The 25,733-nt window shown below is 36.2% G+C and overlaps 1 protein-coding gene across 1 annotated transcript in view; it reads left to right on the top strand.

Annotated features, from left to right (window-relative positions):
- Positions 1–23,842, top strand: part of ATP2C1 (ATPase secretory pathway Ca2+ transporting 1) — a 52,339-nt gene extending 28,497 nt beyond the window's left edge. Inside the window, exons 11-28 of the mRNA XM_080340368.1 lie at positions 593–668; positions 1,158–1,224; positions 2,332–2,456; positions 3,702–3,799; positions 5,876–5,971; positions 6,082–6,171; positions 7,615–7,719; positions 9,396–9,552; positions 10,976–11,146; positions 12,777–12,874; positions 14,489–14,539; positions 15,567–15,733; positions 17,503–17,571; positions 19,255–19,371; positions 19,989–20,136; positions 20,782–20,877; positions 21,751–21,892; positions 22,816–23,842. Of these exons, the coding sequence (XP_080196494.1) occupies positions 593–668; positions 1,158–1,224; positions 2,332–2,456; positions 3,702–3,799; positions 5,876–5,971; positions 6,082–6,171; positions 7,615–7,719; positions 9,396–9,552; positions 10,976–11,146; positions 12,777–12,874; positions 14,489–14,539; positions 15,567–15,733; positions 17,503–17,571; positions 19,255–19,371; positions 19,989–20,136; positions 20,782–20,877; positions 21,751–21,892; positions 22,816–22,952 (2,010 nt within the window). The 3' untranslated portion in view covers positions 22,953–23,842. The remainder of the gene's footprint in view (positions 1–592; positions 669–1,157; positions 1,225–2,331; positions 2,457–3,701; positions 3,800–5,875; positions 5,972–6,081; positions 6,172–7,614; positions 7,720–9,395; positions 9,553–10,975; positions 11,147–12,776; positions 12,875–14,488; positions 14,540–15,566; positions 15,734–17,502; positions 17,572–19,254; positions 19,372–19,988; positions 20,137–20,781; positions 20,878–21,750; positions 21,893–22,815) is intronic.
- Positions 23,843–25,733: the final 1,891 nt, after the last annotated feature.

Genomic DNA, 25,733 nt, shown 5'->3' with positions numbered 1-25,733 from the left:
TGTAAAAATCTACTTTCCTCTTTTCATTTGTTTTTAAAATTATTTGCTTTGTGTCCTCTCCTCCTTTCTCTGCCTATTTTTTTTTTTTTTGGCACTAGAATGTCTAAATATTTCCATAGCTTTCTATTTGGCTAAAATTAATTTTCTGCAAGTGATTAACAAATTCCTTCCGAGATATACTTGACCTTCCAGGGCACTAATGCCTCTGTCTTGAAAAGTCAGTTTTATTCTTGCTATCAAGAACTTTTTGATCTCGGAAGAATTGCTTTTAGTCAGCGTGACTTTTTTTTTTCCCATAAAATCTTTGATATGACCTTTTGTATTAGAGCTGCTGTAGACATCATGAAGCTCCAAAATAATATTTCTAACAAATTTTTCATTTAATTGACGTATTCTGGAATCTTTCTGAATTCTACACAAGAATGGAACAGAGTTGTTTGTTTTCATACAGTAAATATATGGAGACACAGGGTATAACGGCATCTCATTCACTGACAATGTCTTGAAATTTGTACATTTGAAGTAATATGTGATCCAGTTAATATTTTTTAACCTGTGCTTGTTAACTGCTGCGTGTTTACTGTTCATCAAGGCTCCAAAGACACCTTTGCAGAAGAGCATGGATCTCTTGGGAAAACAGCTTTCCTTGTATTCCTTTGGTATAATAGGTAAGAGAATATATGTAGAAGAATTACAGATTATTATATAACTGAAACTAACTTGGAAGGCTTGATCGCTTTTTAAAAAATATTTTGACACTTCATTTTATTTGTCACTTTGAGTTCATGCTGCCAGTTACCTGGAGATTACTAATGCGACATAACTTTCATCGTAAGGGTATTTACTTGCTTCTTTCTGCAAACATGCTTTTCTGACTTAGTTTTTGTCTTCTAAATGCTTCCTTTTGAATTGCAGTGTGTCTTGTGATATGATTCAAGGTGTGCATGAGTGTAGTATCTCACTGCTGGTGTGATCGGGCAGCTTGACTGACAGAAACTTTCTTCACCTTTGCCATATTAATGGAATTTGAATAATGGATTTTTTTAGGTAGTGCAATGATAAGATTGGTTTTGGCTATTTGAGTTCTTTTTCTTGTCCCCATGAGGCTACAGTACATGTTGATTTTATATTTATCCTGACCACTGTTTTCTTTATAGGAGTTATTATGCTGGTTGGTTGGTTGCAAGGAAAGCATATCCTTGATATGTTCACAATTGGTGTGAGGTAAGATTTTTGCTTTTAAGTAGTGTAGCTCATGCATTACAGCAAGTGTCTGAAAGCTAGTGATGTATATTATAATATACTTGAACACAGACTCTGCTTTTAAGTTCACATAAGTAATTCAAAATGAAAATAGGCTTTGTGCTGTAAAAAAGCCAATTCATACTCATTTTTATTGATACAATGTTATTGTCAGTCTCTTAAACAGTGCATTTGTATGGTGATTTCTGAGTGTCTTGTGGAACATCTGCAAACAGACAATATAGTTGTACAGTTTGAATTTCTGTCACTGAGTCACTAAAGTAAATGTAATTTTCTAAGTGGCATCAGACAAAACTAAGTTACTACAAGCCTTGTCATGTGGTTCATTAGCTCATTTTCTAGCATATTGTAGAAACTGAATCCCAGGGTGTTGCCATCTGAGAGTAACACTGAATTTAGATGATCTAATCTGTACTCTTAGAAAAGTTGCTGAGTTGCTAATTACACGGGCAGTGCATAAGGCACAAGTGTTTCTTTAAATGACAGGATCAGACTCTGGAGATTTACCCTTTTGGGAAAGGGGAGGAAAAAAGCACCAGGAACTGCATCTTTGAAAATGTATAATTAGTTATTGTGATCTTGTTTGCACTATTGTTTGTTTGTTTTTTAAATGACCTTCTGTGGCATTCCTGCCCTTAGCTTGCTGCCACATGGTGATGTGGCAGTGACAGCTGTGGATCGGCCGTCACTTGAAGCGGTGGCATTTCCCATTTGTGTTTAGTGCTGACCACGCTTACTCTTCACAATCTGGGCTGCTTTGCACAGTCCTGATTAGTATTTTGTGTAGGCAAAACAGATGTACAATTGATTTCTCCCTCTCCTCCAATTTTTCCTCATACTTTTGCATGAGTAGAAATGTCTGATTTGTCGCATATTTTTCCGGTCTTCAGTGCGTATCCTATAATGAGTGGTACACAACTAGAATCATATGGCAGCTGCCTCCTTTCTGTTGTGACCTCAATGAGCAGGCAGCTACAGGAATAGTGTTCTGAAGTGTGAATGTTATCATTACTGTGTATTCATGTATGATATTCTAAGGCAAGGTTTGTGTATTTACTTGTGTTACAGCTTGGCTGTAGCTGCGATCCCTGAAGGACTCCCAATTGTGGTAACAGTGACACTGGCCCTCGGTGTGATGAGAATGGTGAAGAAACGGGCTATTGTAAAAAAACTGCCTATTGTTGAAACTTTAGGTATGACTAGACTAACTTAGACTATTTTGATATAAATGTTAGGAAATGAGCACAAATATTGATGACTAATGGTTACAATAATGCAGGTATACTTAATTTGCTATCAATGTGGTGGTATATTTAAAACATTGATAAATTGCATGCATTTTATGCAGAATTTGGGTATATGTTTTTGTGGGCCCTGTAACTATGCTCTTTTTACTGAGATAAACTGCCAAATAATAGTGTGTCACACTAGCAATACTCTAAACTGCAGAGTGATTGGATGTATGGAGTGCTCTGTACTTGTTTGCACTAAGATGTTCTTGTTTAAAAGGCTTGTAAAATGTCTTTTAAATGAAATTTTTAGTGTAAATTCAGGAAAGATACTGACAGTTGCAAAGAAATCTAAGCTTGAGTATTAGAAAAAGCTCTGTAATCATAGTGCACCTTCAGGATGTTATGCTGCTCATATTAAAACTTATAATAATTTTAAATCATAAAAGCTTAAAAACATTCTGTACACAGTTTCAGCTTTGAAACATGTAAAGCACATGGATAAGAAATGGAAATAAGTTAATCATTCTGCTGCATTTTAATTTCTTTTTGCATTTGAAGACTGGAAATATTGTTTTCTAGTGCCTCTAGCAGAGTTCCATTTGTGTTGTGAGGTGGGTTTTTTTCCTTTGGTTTTTGCAATTCCTACTGCTGTGTCCAGAAAGTCAAGATACTGCAACACGCAAAATATTATTTTCCCGAGTTAAAAAGGCATATACATTTTTCACATTTCTGTAATCTTTTCACACTTACTAAAATTTGCAGGTTTAGTAGTAAGTTGTGCTTTTTTGTGACAAAAGTGTTGTGGTTAGTGTCAGATGTGCTTTTTGATAAAGAATGACTGCTGTAAAGCAGGCTGGTAGCTTCCCTGCTCACCAGGAGCTGCAATTGAGATTTCAGTAATGTAGTTTGAGACACAATGAAATAAAGTGAAGGGGAGAGGTAGTGAATGGAAGCATTTCAGACCAGTTGTGCATTTGGGATTTTAATTAGTGGGGTTTTTTTATTTATTTATTGGACAAACTTGCAAAGAATCTTGTAAAGCTCTTCATTAGTTGAAAATTGGCTGTCTTTGTTAAGTTCCGTTTTGTGTTTTGCACAAAGACAGCTGCAGTGTATTTCTAGAAATTTGCTTGTCTTCAATACTTTTGTTCTTGTTACATTGTTCTAAACAAGCATTGTCTTATAAATGTTAATTGATTATTTCAGGTTGTTGCAATGTAATTTGTTCAGATAAAACTGGAACTCTGACAAAGAATGAAATGACTGTTACTCATATTTTTACTTCAGATGGGCAGCATGCTGAGGTATGTAGTGAGAACTTAAGTATGTTTTGTTGTATGTAGTCTTGGACTTTAATTTTCCTTTTTACTTTGTTGTGTGTATCAGCTGAAACATGCTTGAGTATACTGCAGGTAAAGCATCAGTTAAAGCGTAGATTTGTTGCATCAAATTCCTGTTCCTCCACAACCAGCTAATTCTGTCCTCCGGTTTATTTAGTATTGCAGTTTTTGAGCTATGATATCTAGGCCTTTTCTGACTACAGAAGAATTTTTCATATTATTAAGTTCTTAAATCTCTCAGTGTCTGTATGTCACAAATAAAGACAGATGCTGAGACGCAGTACAAAGACAAGTTGAGAGATTGTGGCCTTTATGCAGTACAGAAAGTTGAGGCGATTTTCCTGTTGCAAGCCTATAAAATTTATGTTACCAACACAGGGATATTCAGCTTTTGGCTAAAAAGACAGTGTACTGCTGAACCCTTCATACTGCATATGTGTTGTCATTCTTGTGTATTCGTACTGGGTGGAGCTGGAAGTAGGAGCAGGACATGAACTGGTGGTTGCTGAGGTTGGGGAATTGCTGCAAAAACTGAAGTAAATGCACAAAATAGGAGCAAAAGCAGCAGAAATGGAAAAGCAGCAAGGTGTGGAGCTAGATGTGGTATCATGGAAGTATTTTAAACAAGTTCTTGAGTTCTCTAACTCTTCTTGATCAGGTTTTTTTTTTTTCACATTACAATTAACGGAGGGTCTTGTAGTTGACTTTCATAAGCATAAATACTTGAAGTTTTTCTTTCCTGTCATTTGTGTTTCCTTGTATATACTGGTATTTATTTTTCTATTCTTAGACTTAGAAATACTATAGAAATACTGTAATTGCTTTTTCTTTACTACTAGTGCAATATGTTTACATCTTTTTCCTAGTTAAAAGAGAACTTACAATGGCTGTGAAAGATGAGTTGTTAATGCTGTAGACATGAAGACCTTTTTAGGATCCTGATGGGATGCCTGTTTTTGATGCAGTAAAAATACAATTTTACTGTTTTTTACCGCCTCTCTGAGTCTCAACTGACAGGCTGTTGAACAATGTAGTGTTTTCTTGTTTGTTTGTTTTGTTTATTTTATTTTATTTTATTTTTGTTTATTTTTGTTTTTTTTTTTTTCTTCTTACTGGATGAAAGTGGGACTCTGCTCTGTACTTCTATTCTCCTGCAGGGGGGTTATGCGCTATTAACAAGGCTAAAGGCAAATATGAGGAAAAAGAAAGCAAAAGACAGATGAAAAAAAGAAAGCATGCCTAATACTGTCAGGAAACAACATACACTGCATTTATTTATGCTAAGGAATAAAACTGCTACTTTAAAAAAAAAAATAACAAACAGCTCTAATCCGTATTTCATTGATTAACTTGCCCTCAAGAGTTTCTGTTCCTTAATCTAGCACCTGCTACATTAGAAGCTGAGTATCACAGAATGTTAGGGGTTGGAAGGGACCTCAAAAGATCATCTAGTCCAATCCCCCTGCCGGAGCAGTAACACCTAGATGAGGTTACACAGGAAGGTGTCCAGGCGGGTTTTGAATGTCTCCAGAGAACGAGACTCCACAAGCTCCCTGGGCAGCCTGTTCCAGTGCTCTGTGACCCTCACTGTGAAGTTTCTTCTCATATTTAAGTGGAACCTTTTGTGTTCCAGTTTGTACCCATTACCCCTTGTCTTATCATTGGTTGTCATTGAGAAGAGCCTGGCTCCATCCTTGTGACACTCACCTTTTACATATTTATAAACATCGATGAGGTCACCCCTCAGTCTCCTCTTCTCCAAGCTAAAGAGACCCAGCTCCCTCAGCCTTTCCTCATAAGGGAGATGCTCCACTCCCTTCATCATCTTTGTTGCCCTGTGCTGGACTCTCTCCAGCAGTTCCCTGTCCTTCTGGAACTGAGGGGCCCAGAAGGAGGATCCATTCACTCTGGGTAAAATCAATCATTATGAATGGCCTTTTTAAAGTTTTCAGTATTTCATAGTGAAAAGCTGAGATGAAAACAGTTTATGAACTTGGCGAACATTACATTGCATACTGCCTTTGGCTGTTTGTCTTGCAGGTTACTGGAGTAGGTTATAACAGGTTTGGAGAAGTAATGCTCGATGGTGAAGTTATTCACGGTTATAACAACCCATCCATTAGCAAAATTGTTGAGGTAAGATCTTGGCACAGGGAAGTGAGTTTTAATTAATGATGTAGCATAAGAGCTTTGTATGGCATTTACTTTGTGTTCTGTTTTCTCCCCTTTCCTTCCTCATCTTTTAGGCCGGTTGCGTGTGCAATGATGCTTTGATTAGGAACAACACGTTAATGGGGAAGCCGACAGAAGGGGCTTTAATCGCGCTTGCTATGAAGGTGCGTACTTGATGGTGCTTTTTGGATTCATGGCAGGTGGGAATTGTGTATAAATAAGTTTTGAGTGTTTTTTCTCATTTTCTTCTCCTTTGGGGCTCCTATGTTTGTATTGCAACTGCTGATGTCTTATGTTTGTTATCTGTGGGAAATCTTTGGGTGTTTGGAAAGATAAGAGAAAATTGTTTAGAACTAAAATAAAGTATTTTAATATTTTTGCACTTGGTACTATCATTTTGCCTGCCACAAGCTATGCTATCTGTTGAATATTGATTGTGCCGTCTCTTTCCCAGATCTCATCAGAAGCAGTAAGAAGTTGATAACTGATGTGTTGGTGGTGACTACAGCATTTATAGTGCCCCTTAAGTGTGGGGCACAGGTAGTTTGAATTGTGGACACTGGTTAAATGTTTTGTTGGTTTGCTTTTTTTATAATGCTGTGACACACCCATTACAGTTACTGAGAAATGTGGCAAGGCATCTTAGCACTTCATTTCTTTTCTGTGATGGTGAATGAACTCATAAAAGCATTGCAAGGTGAATGCATTACAGTATTTCTCTCCCTGCTAAGACCTGAGATGTATCTGTCTTCTTGCTGAGACCCATTCCAAGTCCTCAGTCTTTGACTGGAAAGGGCTAGAATGACATTATTTTGGCAAGAGCCCGTAGAAACTGAGAAGAACAGGAGTCACATCACATCAGTTCACATCTGGAAAGGGAGGTAGTGAAGGAGTTGTGAAGCTCTCTTTTGTACTGAGAATGACTTAGGGCAGGCTGCTGCTTCTGGAGCTTCTTTGATTGGCACTTTCTCTGCACTTGGTTAAGGGTAGAGCACAGAATGCTGTGAGTTGCATCAGGGTGGGGAGAAAACAGCATTCAGAATGAAATGCCCTTTGTCTGGAGTCTTCATGGTTAGCTTCAGATTAAATGTTTGGGTGATTGCGATGACTAAAAAAAAGTCATCTCAGATTGAATCATTCAAACTTAAAATCAGTGACCTGCCTTTTCCAGACTTTGCCACAGCTTTGTGTTATAATTTTGTTGGCCATCCTAGCAGAGAAATTACATAGAAGATATTAAAAAAGAAAAGAAAAAGGAAAAGGCATTGCAGCTTTAGATGTCTTTTGTCAAATCAAGAGCTACATTGCTAGCTATTGCAAGACTTGTATTTGTGGATGGTCATAATCTACAAAGTATTTCAAGATCCTTGGATCAAAGGTACTATCTAGCATTACATGGTCTGACTCACACTGAAACCTGAAAGTATCTTATAGGTTATTTCATTACTAGTCTGTCAGAAGTTTGTCTAAACTGGAACTTTAAAGATGAAACAGGTTTTTAATGAAGTAATGATTGCTAACTAAGATGCCTCAACAAGTCAACAAATTGCATAGCTGTTTGAAAAGGAAAGCTCTTGACGTTATGGTGGTACTTTTGTTTTATACAGATGGGTTTAGATGGACTCCAGGAAGACTACATAAGGAAGGCTGAATATCCCTTCAGCTCAGAACAAAAATGGATGGCTGTTAAATGCGTTCACAGAACGCAGCAGGTAAGCTCACTGTTGCCTTGTGCGTTAACTCTGTAGAATGGTTATGCACCTTGTTTAATATCCTAATTTTTCACTTGAGAGGTTGTGGCAGGCTGGTAGTAGTGCACAGTCCTGGGAATATGTTTTGATAATAGTCACAGCTTTAGTTTCAAATTCTGAAGTGGAGATGAGATTAAGAATCACAAGATTTTTTTTTCCATAAAAAGCATACTGGGAGATTATTTTAAGTGTTTTGATAGCTGAGACTTTGAATGTAGGCCTGACTATTTTTTCATCCTTCTCTTCCCTCCCTCCTCAAACATCTAAATTATGCCAATATTCTGCTGTTTCAGGGCTACATAGTTACATAATGAATTTAGAGTAAGAAGATGCATTTATGTTCAATAGTTAAAATTTCTTTAGTTTGAAAACACAGGTTTTTCTTGTTTTAGGCAGACAGCACATGCCCCAGTGTTGACAGAAGTTATTGACGTCAACAGTGTCCTGGATTATCAATACAAACCATTCTTTAGCCTCTTTTACATCTTCTGGTGCTTTCACATATATGTTTGCATTTATATTTCATTTAGACCAAGCCAAATATTTTTGTTACAAATTTTGACGTAGTTACTACCAGTCTGATAACTGGTGCCTTCTAGATAATATATGCAACGACAGACTTTATGTTGGATTTATGGAAAATTTATTAGTACTTCTGACCAAAAAAAGGTTTGCTGACAATGTTCAAGTACCAAAGCAGAATCTTTGCTTTGGAAACAAAGCTTTTATCTGTATTGATAATATGATTGTATTATCTTTGTATGTATAAAGAGTAGTGAGCAGGAACTGCTATATGATTTTCATCCATGTAAGTATTTACTGTGTTTGTGTTCTGGTATCAGCATTTTAAAAGATTGTTAATAATTTGTAACAATTCTAAAGGGAGCATAAATTATTTGAAGGCTAAGAAAATGCAGTGGGATTAGAAATTTAGAGCTCTATCAGTTAAGCTCATCAGAAAGATTGAGGTAGCTTGACTACTGTGCATAAATCCCTTCACAGGGAGAAAATAGCTATATTAAAAGAGAGCTTTTTAGCCCAACAGGGAAGAGAAGATGAGAATCAGTGACTGGAAACTGAGCTGAGGCAGCAATTCCTAATAGAAAAGGGGGGGGAGGGAAAAGATCAGTTGATTTAGTGTTGGAGTTGTATTCATGGCAGGTGGTGGATTCTCAGTCCCTTGGTATCATCAAGGCTAGAGAGCTGTCTGGGAAATGTTGAGAATCATTAGGCACAGCACAAGCGTGCAGTTGGTGTTGAATGACCTGTGCAGCTGGTTAGATGATAAGCTGAAGGTCTTTCAGGCCCAATGTTCTGTGTAGGTTTCATTTCTGTCCTTTGCATGGCTTCTTCAGTCTATACACTGTGGCCCCACAGTGTCTAACGTGTATGGTGGCTACTGAAATGAGATATTGACTATTAGCTTGGTTCTTTTTACAGTGCTGCTCTTGAATGTACATGGTATAGAAATACTCAAACAGATTTTTAGGCTTAGAAATTTAACTTTGATTTGCATTAAATTCTGAAGACTCTTTAGAGAAGTACAGACGTGCCATTCTTATGTATGCGTGTGTATGTACTCATATATATTTATGCATATATACACATGTACACACAACCGTTATTTTTCTTTTTAGGATAAACCTGAAATTTGCTTTATGAAAGGTGCTTATGAACAAGTCATTAGGTACTGTACATCATACAACTGTAAGGGGCAGACCCTACCTCTTGTTCAGCAACAGCGAGAGCAGTACCAGCAAGAGAAGACATCTATGGGCTCTGCAGGACTCAGAGGTAAGACTGTTTGTGTCTCAAAACAACTTTCTGTTACAATGTCACTTCTTATCTGGAAAAAAAAAAAGGCACTGGGAATTTTATTGTTCAGTAAGAGCCACTGAGTTGTTTAGTTTTCTTTTAAAATGAGGGAGTGGAAAACAAGTACTGTTGCTTAAGGCCTGTATAATAGCATGATTAAATTGCAAAGTGGGGAGACAAGGCATTGCTGGTTCCTGCCGTCTCTTGCATGTGACCATGATAGAACAGTATGTTGCTACCTGATAGCTTCCCCATCTCATTATCTCATAGATTTTTGTGGATTTTTAAAAATGTGAATGTTTGGTTTTCTACTGCTTTGGGTCCTGGCACCTTTTTGAGTTAGGTCAGCACAACTGACTGCAAGTCAGAAGCTGCCATTAGGATTATGTTTTATATTAATAAGGTGTATAGACTTTTAAATACAACTGAAAGTGTTTTTCACAAGATGACTTATAGGAGTTGATTGTCGACAACCATTATACATGACTGGTTTTCTTGGGCCTCTGTAAAGAGATCCTGAGGGCTGTTAAGTCCATCCACAGCTTTTTAATGTGAAGATATGGGTACTGTGTGGCTCAGGAAATGCCCAAGATACAAATTAGTAGGAACTGAGTGGATTGCCAGAAGTGGTATCTCTTTGTGCCTGCTTTGTTTGGACAGTCATTCTTTGTGTCTGCTTCAGACTACTGTCAAACTAAAAAATCCAGGGTAGTTTTTTGAAAACAGTGAATTTGCTTTTCTCTTACAACTTTAGTGTCGTATAAATATATTTGAATGAAGATTTCTACTGTAAAAGGCATTCCAGAAAATACTCAGCATGCACCAAATAAAATTTACCTCTCTAAAAGAAAAAAAAGAGGGCATAAAATAAAAATACATTAACTGATCTTTCCTGTCATCATCTTGCATAAAAGACCGTGCATGCACAGAGAAATCATAAAGCTAGATGCCCTTCACTTGCCACGCAGTAAAAATATAAACACTTTAATCTGAGAACAAATAGTAAAGTTATCTTTCAAAGCTGGAATGTATATGTCTGGTAAAAAGACCACTCTTTAGAAGAAGGGAACATACATAAGTAGGCTACCCTGAATACTTAAGGAAAGATATTGCTTACCAAGGTTTAAAAAAAAAGAATTGCACTTCCCACTCTTTGCTTTATGCTGACCTGCTAGTTCAGTTGTGTCTCATTTCTGAACATCTGCTTGGGATAAGCTGATTTCAGTTAAAATACTCAGATGAATGAAGCTTCTCAAAGTGTTTTCAGCACTTTGGTCAATATGCAGACATATAGTTGTGTGTCATTAGTTTTCATTTTTGCAAAGAAATATTAGCAGTTGTTTAAAATGCTGATGTAAATGTTAATTTCAAATCTTCTTTTTTGTTTTTTGTCTCCTCAAAGTTCTGGCCTTAGCTTCTGGGCCTGAGTTAGGACAACTGACTTTCTTGGGTCTTGTGGGAATAATTGATCCTCCACGAACTGGTGTAAAAGAAGCTGTTACTACGCTTATCACATCAGGAGTTGCAATAAAAATGATTACTGGAGATTCACAGGAGACTGCGGTTGCCATTGGTATGAATAGTTCACTTCCTTTCATTTTTCACTTGTTTTCCATTTTAGCAGTGCCTAGCTAATTGTTATGAATTGTGGGTATTAAGTCCAGAACGTTTATGAGTTCTGTATGTTGGATATAGCACAATGGGAATTAGAAACAAAAAAATAACAGCCCCCCTAGCCTGAAGTGATCCTTCGGTTTCAGCTTAAAATGTAGTTTTTTGAATTGGTGTAATGCATTACTTCTGTTGTTTGAGAATATGAATTTGCTTACTGTATTTTGTTATCAGATATACTTGGTTTCTGGTTCTTCTAACTCCAATACCACCTTAGGAAGGATATGGCACTTCAGTACTATCCAATACCGATTTGTCCATATAACTAAGTTTAAGTACTATTAATAAATATTTAAACACGAACTTTATGTTTTACAATGTAATATGAAACAAAGAAATTGACTGAACAGTAGTTAATCATACTGTTAAACAGGCATTCTTAATTAGCAGCACTGGTGTCACCCCAATTACTGGACACTCTTGCATTACTTATTATTCATTAGCCTGGGGTCACACTGGGGATTCTCCACCATAAGTGCTTGCCACGACTGGACACTCTTGCATTGCATATATTGCATATTCATCACAATTTTTGGAAATTTTTAACATACATTAAATCGATACTAAGAAACGATTACGTCAACATGAGGTCAGTTATTTCACGGTCTTTACTGCCATCTAATGGCGTTTTACAGTATTGCAGCCTCTTGGGGAGGTGTTTATTTCCTCTGAGGGTCTTTTTCATAGTCTTCTTCACGTGTCCACTGATCCACCTTTCCACACTGGCAGCCCTTCATGCAAGCGCAATTAGTGCATGCTTACATGAGCAATTAATCGGTACAAGCCTTGAATTATACTTCTCTATTCCATGGCTTACTTATAATGCCTCTGTTAGTTTCCAGTTAAATATAAGCTAAGTATCCTGCTCCTGAACAATGTATTACTTAATCTTCTGTCTCCATCTTGTCATGCAAGAGGGTCTGAAACCTTGAAAAATATCCTCTCATTTTGCAGGTGGTTGAGAAACATGTATCATGTCAGTGTTTAATGAAGGGTACATCCTTTGTAACTTAATCACAATACATGTTGGTTCAGCAGCTTCCCTTCAGTACATTAATGTACAGGTCCTTTAGCTAAAATACTAATTCTTTACATACAGAATGGTGAAGAAAAAGTTAAATGTGCACAGAAAAAGTGCAGCCCCAAACTAGCAGTACTTTTTCAGAGAGCTTTTTTCTTTCTTGCCCCACATAATTTTTAATTTTCTGTCTTATTTTTGAACCGTGAATTCTTTAGAGATGACTGAGCTCTTGCATTTATATGGTATCTGACACAATGAGGTACAGAACTTTAGATCAAGAGCGTCTAAGGAAATATATCTCTAATTAGAACAGACTTTGTAGCATGTGTTAGTTACTCAAGAGTTCAGATAACTGACTCCAGGATACTGAATCAATTAGGTGTCAAGATGTTCAACTCTGGGCATTTCAGATCTGAAATGCTGCAGAAAATAGTAGGTTTAAAAAATTTGGGCTACTTAATGCTTTAAAAGGGTAAATTATTATAATACCATTTTTGTTACTTATTTCCAGCTAGTCGACTTGGATTGTATTCCAAAAATTCACAGGCAATCTCCGGGGAAGAAATAGATGATTTGGATATTCAGCAGCTTTCTCAAATAACACCAAAGGTTTGTTTTGATATGCTGTTTACTGAAATGCAGGAGAGTATATACTTTATAGAGAGAAATGCTTTTTTTCTGTAGAAAGCTAAAATGCGGCTTCTGAGATAAAAATGACATTTCTAATAGAAGTAAGTGGTACAATAAGTTACTAGGATCTTTTAATACAGAAATATGGAAGCTGTCCCAGATCAAACAAGTATCTTTTGGTTTGACATGACCATATGAAGATTTATTTATTTCAGCTCACACACTTACCTTTTAAGTGAGGTTATTATTTTTGCCTCTTTTAATGGTTCAGTTTGTTTTTACTTTTAAATGCCTATATTGGAACTCTCATTTTGCCACCTCTCATTGAACATCACCATCTTTTTATATTGTTAGACAATTTTATTTCTTTGAGTAGCTCAGCTCATATATATAGCCTTGTATTTTACATGTTCAGACAGTGTATCTTTTTGTAATCTGTAAGAGGAGCTGTCTGTATCTTTAATGGTATTAAATTCACCTGAGGTCACTGGTTGAGAATTTTGAAAGGGTCTATTTATTTAATATTTCTCAGTTATTAAGTAACCAAATGTATTAGCCAATGTCGAAGTTGTAAATGTGAAGGCATAATGAAACGCAGTTGAGGTTCAGGCTTGCAAAATGTATGCATCAAAGCGCTGTGTTGTTTGCAAAAGACTGCAAATTTATGATGCAGCATTCTTGAGTCTGCAAGCCAAAAGCCAATATTGACATTCAAGAAGTGTGCATGTCAGCTTTATGTCTTTCGTTGGTGACTCAGAAAAACAAACTTGGAAGAAAAGAACTGTGTTGCAAATAGGAATTTTGGTTTATTTGGTAATGCTTGTTCTTAAGGGTTGTCCGCTTTAAGTAACTGAAATAGCTACAAATTTACTTTGTGCATGTTTGACCTGAGACCAAATGCATTTTCTAAGCATTTATTTAAAATCTTATTAGGAACTAATTAAAAGGAACAAATAAGATTAATAGCTGTGTACTGTCTAAAGTGGCTGTTGAGAAGTCTAACTTCTTATCCAACTTCTTAAAAAGGAAAAGTAGATGTGAATGCTAACATTATGGGGTTTATGAAAGCTAAATTCCACGTGCTTAACTTTCAATTGACAGAGAAGACTAGAGACAAAAAAATACTGAAAAATAATAATTCCTTCAAAGCTAGAGTCCTTATTAATTAGCTTTGCAGTTTCAATCTGTTACTAATATGTTGTACGAACTAGTAAAATTGAAATGTCATGAGTAGCTTGCCACTAGTGCTGACAAGGGAAAAGGGTGTTATTTATAGAGTCAGCACAGCAATTGCATGCATAAATATAGTCAGGAGGGCCAGCAGCAAGCCATTATACCTCAGTTGCTTCACAATTTCAGAGGGTTTTAAAAATGCATATTCTATCTTTAAATAAGTAGCACCAACTTTGTTTACCAGAACATGCTTCAAGTCTTCTCTGTAATTAATGGTTTCCCTCTATTAAAAACACAGCTCACTGGTGCTTCAGCTTTGAGAGTACAGTAGGCCTTTTTTTATCCTCTAGTTTTATAGAATCCAGTGCAATTCTTTACCTTTCTCAAATTTTCACTACTTCTCCATTGTGCTTTTAACAGGTTGCAGTATTTTACAGAGCCAGTCCCCGACACAAATTGAAAATCATAAAGGTACGTCTTACTAGAGGCTCAAATGCTGGACTGTTGCAATGGGTACCATTTGTGGTGCCTTTACTTAAATCATAATGTGCTTCAGTGTGTCAAGATGAAATTAGAAGTTTAGTTTGAAAGGGAAGCGTGTTTAAAATATTACCTATAAAAATGCATAGTGCTGCATAACTTAGAGGATTTATTATAGAAAATACATTGTCCCTGAATGTCTGTGTGCCAGTGCCCTACTCTTGCTCATTGTTTAGTCCAAAGAGTTGGTTTGGGCAGCCTTTTAAAAGGAGTCTTGGCTGAAAGAAGAATGTGAATGAAGAGCTATCAGCTTGGTCATTAGGAGCAGGAAGCACTGGAGGCACAGTGATAATCAAACAGGCCAGCTACCAGGAAAAAAACACAAATCCAAATAGAACAGTAATTTCTGGCAGCTGCTGGTAGGCAATGTCGTGCTTGGTTGAGGGTTGGTTCAGATTTTGTGTCACATTAGACTTAAATTTACTACGAACTTGAAACAGCCACGTTCCTGATACTTCTCAGGACAAGGTAAAAGGGCATGACTTTCATGTCTGAGATAATGCTTCCATTCAGAATTTAACAAAAGAAGGTAGCAAAGAGGAACATACTTAGTATAGCAGTTGTAATAATCAGAATAGCAACAGTAAGGAGAAGGAAGTCAAACATTCAGAGAGTTGGAATATATTGAGAATTATAAGAGGGTAATAATGTTAAAATGTAAATACTGTATCTGCTTTCTTTCTCTAGAGTTTTTTATGCTTTCTCTTAAAGGCAGATTTTATACATGCTACCTTTAAAATTTAGGCTGTCTGAATATATTCACTGAAGTTTAACCTAAACACTTGTATAAAAATTAATTAAAATACACATGCTTGCTTTATTTTTATTTTTACTTTTACAGTGTAATTAGAAAAAATTGACGGGGAGGTGTGATGACACCAACCTCGTATCTAGAATAATTTTATAGGATGGGTTATTTCAATCTCTGATTTAAGCTCTTTCCCCTTTTTTTCTTCAGTCACTGCAAAATAATGGTGCAGTAGTAGCTATGACGGGAGATGGAGTGAATGATGCTGTTGCTCTGAAGGCTGCAGATATTGGTGTAGCAATGGGACAAACTGGAACAGATGTTTGTAAAGAGGCAGCAGATATGATCCTGGTGGATGATGATTTTCAGACAATAATGTAGGTGGCATTTATCTGCATACCTTGTGCTATACATAGTTTTAATGAAATGTTGCTGGGGTTAAAACCAAAAGAAATTCCTTGAACTTGTAAGCATAGCAGCTCTTAATGACGTCTCAGCTAAGTCAGGAGAGTTAGTTTTATGGTGATTGCCTGTATTATACTCTTAAAAAAGAGCTGTACAAGAGGCAACTAAGCATTTCTCTCGTTTTCTCTGTGTTAATAATAATATAAAAATGTACTTACATATTTAGACCTTTGCTACCTTGGTGTTGTATATAGATCAGGTGTAGTAACAAAGGAGGGTGTACATGTGTGTGCTATGAAAACTGACCTGTATTTCTGCTTCTCCAAGTAGAATTACAATATTAGTATATTTGGAGACATAACAGTTGAAACTATGAGTCCTTCAGTTGTCGGTAGGATTCATCTTCATTTCATTTTTTACTTCAGAAGCACAAATCTTCTGTAAAAATGAGAGCGAGCATCCCTCTCAAGATTTAAAAAATTTACACAGTGCTGTGTTTGTTTGCAACTCTTTAAATATAATGGTGTTTCAGAAAAGGAAAGAAATATAAGCTATTTAAATATCACAGATGAAAATAAGTTACCAACTTGTGGTAACCAGCTGTTTGTTAATTGTTCATTTTTGTTGTTTGATGTACACCAATGACAGCACAGCTAAACTTATTTTGAATTTAATCCATCTGACTTTTGAAGGTAGTGGTTGTCAGCAGAGCTGGACTGCTGTCTAGCAAGATAGACTTTGTTTCAAAATTATGCATAAGTCGCAGAACACTTCAGTTTGTCTGAAAACGTGACACTTAACGCTTTGGGAGGGACTGAAATGTATAAGTACAACAGAAGGAAATTTACCTAGGTAGCAGTGTGTCAGAGGATCATCTGACAGTTAAAAGGTTTCCGTACTGGTTCAGCCAACAGCAATGTGCTGTTGTGCAAAAAACAGTGGAGGGTATCATTTTAAGATACTTTCAGAAGAGTACGTAGGAGGGACATCTGTGGTAAGTACTTTACTTTACTTGAGTTTGATGAGGCTTTTGCTGCAATGCTTTATCCAGTTTTGCTTGCTTCATCAGGAAAGTTCTTAACAGTAGAGTGAAAAGAGTGGTGAACACTAGGGGGGAAAAAGAATGTGTGCGCTTCCATAGTTTTACATTGGTTCCCCAAGCCCTTTAATCTTTTTGTCTTAAAAGTTACAAAAAGAATGCTGATTAATTGTTCTTGGCTACTGGGGGAATGGAAGAAATAAATGGGTTTTATTTGCAGCAGAGTAGACTTGATTTAGGTATTAGAAAACACTTTCTCACTGCTGTAATTGCCATAATGTGATAGGCAAGTTGCTGAGACACATGCTAGAGGTTGAAAAGATGGTCTATACGTATTTAATTCAAGTGCAGTAAGAATACGTGGTCTTCTAAAGTCATGCTACATTTCTATGTTTATTTGAAAGTGTGTGTGTTTTTAGTTTCAAATCATCTAACTTGGATAGGAAGGATGACAGTGAACCTTGAACAAGGAGGAGATTTTACTACCAATGTTTCACTTTGAAAGTTAAGCAGCTGGAAATATAACTGTGGTGATTATTCTTGTAATCAAGTTGAAAAATGACTGCCAAAGCTCTAAGAACCTTGACTCCATTTGTTTATTGACATTTGTATTGCTGCTTAAAGTAGTAGCTTTTTTTGTTTGTTTTAGGCTTTTTTGGCAGTAGTCTTGTCTAGTGATTTAATATTTGTTTTTAATTGTAGGTCTGCAATTGAAGAGGGTAAAGGAATTTATAATAACATTAAAAATTTTGTTAGATTTCAACTGAGCACGTAAGTTTGAAAACTTGACTATATCAGAAGGTTCTATCGACATTGTGAATATATCAAAGCATCACGAAGCAGATGCTGCATGAATTCACTTGAACATTCCAAATTTCATGTAGGATGCTGATATGCTATGCTTTTGAATTTTCAGTGTTTTGTATTTTGGTGGCTTGTTTCATTTTTAAAGAACTAGAAAATAGTGCAATAAACAGACATCTAACTTAGCCGCAGTTCTTGTTAAGATGGGAAAAGTCAAAAATTGAGAGGATGGAGAGAAACAGCATAGCTATGTTTGGGTCCTTGATTAAAGGAGAAGTTAGTGGTCATTCTTTCCTTAGCCAGAACATGTATATCAAATGGAGGAAACCTGGGAAGCAGAAGGTTGGTTTCTCTGTGATCCATACACTGGTTTGTGGAATGAGTTAGCTCTGTGAAGCTGAGCTCCTTTCCTTGCATGCAAGGATCCCTGTGCTGAATCTATCGTGTGTATTTAAACCTTAAACTCACAAAATTTTTGAAACTATCTTATGGAATCTGGATTCAGAATCATGGCTTTCCTCTCACCATTTTGTACATGATACTTTTTTGAAGCCTTCATGGCATTTCTGAGTGTTTGAATAAAGTTGCAGAAATTTAAAACAAAACACAACACAGAAAGCACCAAAACCCAAAAATTCCGCAAACGCCAAATACTCTCCCAAAACCCAACAAATGCCAAATAGCTCCCCCCGCAAAAAAAATGGAAAAAAAAAAAAGATCCCCACCAAAATACTCCCAAAACGACAAAACCCAGAGAACACCAACCTCTTAAAACTTGCATAAAAATTATGAGAACTGTTATATACTTTCAGTCTTGACTAGTGTCCTGCATTGGTAGCAGACTAGAAATCTTTATCTGAGAAATAGTTAAGCATAGATATTCTAGGAAAGCATGCTTGCCTGTTATCCTTGGGAATGGTAGTCTCCAGTTTTTGATGAATGAGTTACTCTGGTTTTATTTCTGTCCCTCTTTGTGGGGAGAGCATAATAGGGTTCAGTAGAACATGAAATTCAGAATTATCATAAGCCTTGCTCTCTTCTTGTTGGTTATGAAACCACCTAATCTTAGACTGAAATCAATTAGTACACACTTGTTTGGAGAGGTTTCTAATACCAAGCCAATCTGTTTTCAGTCTTTGCCTAGCCTTCTCATCTTGCTAATAATGAGGGATAGTATAGTTATTTTGGGGGAGCTTGGGTAGTACCTTGCCTTGAGTGATTAGTCAAACTAGTGACAGGTGGTTGTGTTTACATCAAAAGTGTAAAAGCAGTGTTTCAAAACTGTATTTAGAAGTTCTGCTTCTGGCACAATAAAAGCATAGGGCCCAGTTCCCCAGTGAAAAAATCAGTTAGGTGAAGGTGAGAGATGACTCTGAAATGTTATCTTAAAGTCTGGGAGGTTTTCAAGACACAAATGTTCTGTCTTTTAATTGCCAGAATAACGCTGTTTTAAATGTGCTCTGTGTCAAGAGGAGTACTCTAAATGAATTCATGCTCTACCTTTAAAGTCAGGCTTACATCAGTCATGATTCACACTGTCAAAGTCTGTATCTACTCTTGAACAGTTGAAGTGTTGATTACAAAGCAGTTATCCGTGGATCTTGAGAAATGTTCCATGCTGACAGTTATAAAAATGGATTCTTTCAACAGGAGTATAGCAGCACTGACTTTAATCTCACTGGCTACATTAATGAACTTTCCTAATCCTCTCAATGCCATGCAGATCTTATGGATCAATATTATTATGGATGGACCTCCAGCTCAAAGGTAATTACTTTCAATTCCATTAGAGGTCTGTAGTCCTTTTATTTCAGCAAGGAAAATGGTTGTTGATAAAGGAAACTGTGAAGTGTTAAACTTAAATGAAATGTTTCTGAAACAGTGCACTTTTTCTTCGAATTACAATGTTTGCAAGTATATTTCTATATTAATTCCTTTTGGTTTGCTTTAGTATCCAATGATAAGTATGAGGGTAGCATGGATACCTAAAGATCCACAGATATGCCCATGAAACTTGTATGCAGGATCCGGCTTCCCTCTGGGTTCTTTCTGTGACCCTCTTGGCTGCAGATAGGTGGTGCAGGGGAGGGGTGGAAAGGAACTAGCACTAAATTCACAGTAACAGAAATGGGGAGCATAACTAATATTGCAGTATCCTTTAAATTTAACATCTGGTAGTTTAAATACTGTCTGATATGTATCTATGGACTCTCAAACTGCAGTGTTATAATATTGCCTGTTACTAATACGTATAACTCAGTTTTCTGAAGTGAAAATACCATGTGCTGTAAAGACAAATCTTTCTTTCAACTTAGAAAATATAGTCCTTAAGTTAGAAACAGTGAATTATTTTTATTATGATAAAATGTTATTTTAATTTTAAGCCTTGGGGTGGAGCCTGTGGATAAAGATGTGATTCAGAAGCCTCCAAGAAATTTGAAGGACAGCATTCTGACCAAAAACCTGATTGTTAAAATACTGGTTTCATCCATAATTATCGTGTGTGGGACACTGTTTGTCTTCTGGAGAGAGGTATGGCAAAAGTGCAAAATTTAAAGCAGTAACAAACTAATTTAAAATAAGTCCTTTTTACACCAGTAGTTGGAATTCAGAATTTGTATGAACATAGTTGCAAGTTTTGTCCATGCTTATTTGAGCTATATCAGCTTATTTAAGCTTATATGAGCTAACTGATTAGAGAAGAAAGATTTTTGAAGAAGTTGTTGAAATGAGGGATACAGTTTTATTCCCCAGTCTCTGTTTTAACACAGACTTTTCCAGGTCTCAAATCTACATGGGAAACCTTAGCTCATAGAAAGTAATTGCACACTTTTTGTAGCCAGACTATTAGGAAACAGCCACTTGACTTCCTTTTTTCCAGTAGAGAAAAATATTGTTTGAACTTTCGGTAGCGCATCGTAGAATTCTTGCTATTCCATGTGCTTGCTTCCATAAATGTTTGTCAAGAGGCTTCATTTAATCACAGCTTGGAATGACAAAATGTTACAAGTTACACGTGCATAGTATTTGCTGTATGATTTATTAAATCAACTCAGGGCAAACAAATTGCTTTTGCCTTCATTTACTAGCTTGCAGAACTGGAGTTATTGTAAGAAGCTTGTTGAGTTGTGGAGGGTTTAAAGCATGCTAAAGCCATTTCATTTCTTTTGTTGGCAGTTAAGAGACAACGTAATAACACCTCGAGATACAACCATGACTTTCACCTGTTTTGTATTTTTTGATATGTTCAATGCTTTGAGTTCTAGATCTCAGGTAAGTGATTCGTATTGTCTGTTTACCACATTATTTACACAATAAGCAGGATTTTCTTTGAGGGAGGATTTTGCTGTGTTTGTTTCGAATGTTTTCCTGCAGATTTACTTCACATCTGCTATTAAGCTTCAGAGTGTCACACGGGTGCTATGTGGGTTTTCTTAAATTACACATAGGTATTAGTTTTCTTACTTTGTGTATGTGATGCAGAGCTAGTAGTAATGCTTTTGTCCTGAGAGGAGCACGGAAATTTTTATTAAAAGCTGGAGTGTGGTGCTCCTTTGCATTGCTGTGTACGCTTGGTTGGGTTTTTTGCTTTGTTTTATTTGTTTTCCTGAAAATTCTGTCAGTTTAGCATCCTTGCCAGGATCTGAAACTTCTTGAAGGCCTTAATTTGTTTTTATTTTGTAACCCTAAACCCATAATCTAAGTAGAACTTTTTAAACTGTATTTCGTGTTTGTATTTTTGTTTTAAGGAAACAAGTCTGAAATTTTGTGCTAGTTGGAGGAAAGAACATTGCTAGTATATGTTACTACATTTACTCCGATTTGCGGTCTATTTTCCCATGTGAATTGTCATGGTCAACAAAACCGCTTCGTTCTAGTGTAGAGGGCACCTTCTAATGCACTGTACTTGCAGAAAAGTGAGCTCAATATACAAGTCATTGGCTATGAAGACAAGATTTGTACTCTGTTTACCAGAGAGAAAATACAATTAGCCTGTTCAAGAACTTGTTCTGGATTATCTAAAAGGTCAACAATTTTTTACATTTTTCTAAAAGTCTGGATGAAAAGAAATTGTAGTTATGAATTATTTTCTTGTCTAGATAATCAAGATTACATGTACAGTGCAATATGTTGTTTATTTTACAGACAAAATCTGTGTTTGAGATTGGACTTTGCAGTAACAAAATGTTCTGTTATGCCGTCCTTGGATCTATAATGGGGCAGTTATTGGTTATTTACTTCCCTCCACTTCAGAAGGTTTTCCAAACAGAGAGCCTGAGCGTCTTGGGTAAGAACAGTTCCCTTTTCACAATTGTACATTAAGGACTATTTTGTAAATACATTAGCTGATGGTTCTTTAACAACACTTTGTGGTTGTTCACATACAACAGGAATACAAAGCCTGCTGACCTTTATGTTTTTAGGGAAATAAAGAATCCCTTTAGATGTTTTCTTTAAGCACTATCCATTTTTATGCATATGGTACACAACTGATTAGTACATTCTTAAATTTCTTAGGTGTTTGTGTATATTAGGTTTTTTGTATACATTCTGATGCAGGCAAAAATGAAGCATAGAATTTATTGAAGTTTTTAGAACACTGTTGCTCTTGCTGTTTAGCATTTTTTTTCTGTAAATATAAACACCTTATTTAGAAATCTTCGATCCTTTATTAAATAATCAACTGTGTTGTCGTAGGATAAATAGACATAAAGATTTTAAGAAGCTATAGAATCATAATGCTGTTTGCCTTACGTTTAATGCTGTTGACTTACATTTATTACTTCCACAGTTTTCTGGAGTTAAATGATTGTAATGAAATACATGTTTCTACATAATTTTTTGTTGTTGTGTCATTCCTGTTTTTTCAGTATGAAGTTAATTATATTGTTTATTGTATATTATATTAGTATATTTAGTATATTTAGTATATTATATTGCTTATATATTGTAATTATATTGTGTTCTTTTCTTTCATAGATGTTAATAAAAATAGGGTTATGAAATACTTTAAAAGTGTGACATTTTGTGCCCGTACTTACGATTTGTGCATAAACTATTCATGTTAATCTTCTGGTCAGCAAAAATTTATTGTCTTGCTTCGTTTCTCCTGAACTTACCCCATGATTGGAAGACAATTTTAATGTCTTGTAAATCTTGTTCTTTTGTAAATCTGCCCTCAGCCTTACATGGTTAATTATATCTTTCCAGATTTACTGTTTCTTCTGGGACTCACTTCCTCTGTGTGCATAGTGACTGAGATCATAAAGAAGTTTGAAAGAAGCAAGGAAAAGATCCAGAAACGTGGAAGTTCTTCTTCGTCAACTTCGTCTTTTCTTGATGTATGATGCATATTGCATTCTTTTGTTTGCAAACTTAGGGATTGCTGTCTAAAGTTGTAGGAGAAAGTAAAACAATATTTGGAAGATAACTCCTGAGGGCTTTTGTCAAGTCCTTTGTTTCACTGGCTAATGATGAACACTCGTGTTTCAAGACTGTTTAGAATTTGACTCCCAGCTGAGGGAGTAACAAATGAAATTATGCAACTTTGGTAACATTTTTCCTCAAACATAAATTTACTTTTGAGATTGAATGGGATTTTATGTGTGTGGGGGGTTAATTTAAAGAAAGATCCAAGCCCAAGTCCCATTTTCTGCACTTAAAAGATATAACTGTGTAAAATCCTTCTCTTAGATATAAATATTTTAGTTTGTTTTTATTTAAAACATTGTACTATTTTACTTTTATGGTGGTGGGACTTTGCTACTAATACAAGGATAAGAGATATTTCAGAGGCATTCCACTGGGTTTAGAGTCTGTCACAAGAGTGCCATATTCTAGCTACTGTATTTATTTACTTTATTCTGCAATGTGTAAGCGGCTCAAGTACCTCGTGCTACAGGTTTTTTTTGTATCCCAAGGTTTTTTTTTTTTGCACAGGATGTGACCGCTGTCAGATCACTGTTTTTCTTTTCTCTTTCTGTGATTGAAAAGCCTATACTGCAATTTGAAGTAAATGTTTGCTTTTCTTAAAAGTGTGTTGTCTCTTCGTTTTAAAAGGAACTGGCATTTACACCAGATTTGCATGCTTGTTTTGATATAATTTTAGATAAAAGCTTTGGTTTGTCTTGTTCCATTTTTACTTTAGCTTATAACTGTTATTCAAATGATTTGTAGTGTATTTAGTTAGAAAATGAATGCACTAATCCTCACTCTAATGGCAAAAATACCTCCACCCCTCTCTCAAAGCAGCTTGGTTTCCCTTCCTCTTCCTCCTTCTACCCTGATCATAAACTTTTTACTGATAGTGTAGCTTAAATGTTAACCTACGGAATGACTTTGTGGCTAGAAAAGCATTATAATAGCTTTGTGTCATGATTTGTTAACAGTATTTTAAAATATGATAATGTCTGAATATTGTAATATTCACTAATTGGAAACTGTGTTCTTCCTTAAAATAGACTTGCAGCTGTTGTCACCAGCATCTTCTCATCAGAATAGAACTCATCATCCCTTGAGGAAATGCAAGAACAGTCCCCTAGGGAATAATGAAAAGAGCCTGTCCAAGATCTCTAGGGGGAGTTGGAGATGTAATGCTATCTCTTTTGCTTGAAAGCATTGGTATACATGTCTGTGTAGCACTGGTATTGGCTCTGGGCCGTGCTGTCACAATGGTCATCTTGACAGTCAAGGAGGAATTGTTGTAAACAGGCACTGGGATATTTCCGTACTTAACCTTTGCAGTTTGCCCCATGTGCCACGCTCAGAATCTGAATTCATGGGAAGCAAGGCAGCTTGGAAAGTACTGTATGATAATTTCCCTGCTAGGAAGTTTGGGTTTTTTTCCTCCTCCTGGAAATTCCCAGGATTGGTGAGGAGGTGGGTGCACCATTGAGTCTGCTTTCCGTGTGCAATTCACCCATTGCTCAGGCTGACCCTGGGCCTGCTCAGTATGCACATGACCTGCAGTACCAAGGTGCAGGAGTTCTAATCCTGTAAAAACTGCAGCGTATGGCTCTTGCCTCTTCCTTCAGGGTGTTACATGAAACACTGAGCTGATACGGTCTGAACAAATTGACTTGTAACACAAATGCTTTCATGTCTTGAAGCAAAAGTTTCTTATTTCCAGCAGTTCTGCCTTTCAGAAGTTGAAAAGATTTGTCAGGGTCTTTCTGTTGAATTATTACCATCTGTGGCAAGTGAGGCTGTAGTGCTATTGCATTGTATGTCAATATAATTTCAGAACACTTTAAAAGCTTATAATTTAGTAGTATTAAGATTCCAGTGAAGTCAGATGGTAGAAGATGCAATGGTGCATACTGATGAAGAATCTCGTGAACAAACTTGGGTTTTGAGAGAAAGTACGGTAACTATATCTTTCACATGCTAAGTTTTAACTTGTTGATACTCTCCGTAGAATTTGACTGCTTGGTGTTGTGGAGTCCCAGAAATCCAGATAAGTACAGAAGTGCAGATGAACACCGATTTGTTGTCTTAGCTTGACAGTGTCATCGCCTAGTCTTTAAACGAAGTTTTTGAAGTACTTCTTTCCCAGCACAAGTCTCACTTTCTGGATTAAACTATCTCAATCTAGACAAGAAATGAAATTTCTGTCTCTTGTGAACAATTAATTCTGTCTTCTCAGGGGGTGAGGTTGCAATTCACTTTAAATATGTCAAATGAAGTTTTGCTGTGTTTTCGAATGGAAGATGAAACAATACCAAGTAATTCATCTAGCCCAATCTGATTATTTATGAAAAAATGCATGGACTGAATTCCATTGCCATTTTTTTGGGCTCCACTCTTCATCATTGCTACCTAATACCAAGTTTGAGATTTTTCTCCAGAACTGTTGAATAGATGGTGTGATTTTTTTCCACAAAAGTTGAGGCATTTAATGTGGGGTGAAAATAGGTAGCAACCAGGGAATTTATTGCTCTTACTAAAGCATAGAGAACATTTCAGTTTTAGTAAGAGCCCCCCCCCCCCCCTTTTTTTTACTTTTCCCCAAAGAAGATTGAAAACGTATAATGACTCAAAAATAAAAATTGGAACATTTGATTTAAATTCTGAATAGTAACCCTAGGATCAGTAATTATTTTCTTCCATAAATAGGATTGGTATTTGCA

The sequence above is a fragment of the Nesoenas mayeri genome (assembly GCF_963082525.1).
Source record: "Nesoenas mayeri genome assembly, chromosome: 2".
NCBI lineage: Eukaryota > Metazoa > Chordata > Aves > Columbiformes > Columbidae > Nesoenas > Nesoenas mayeri.
This window is presented reverse-complemented; position numbering and strand designations above follow the sequence as displayed.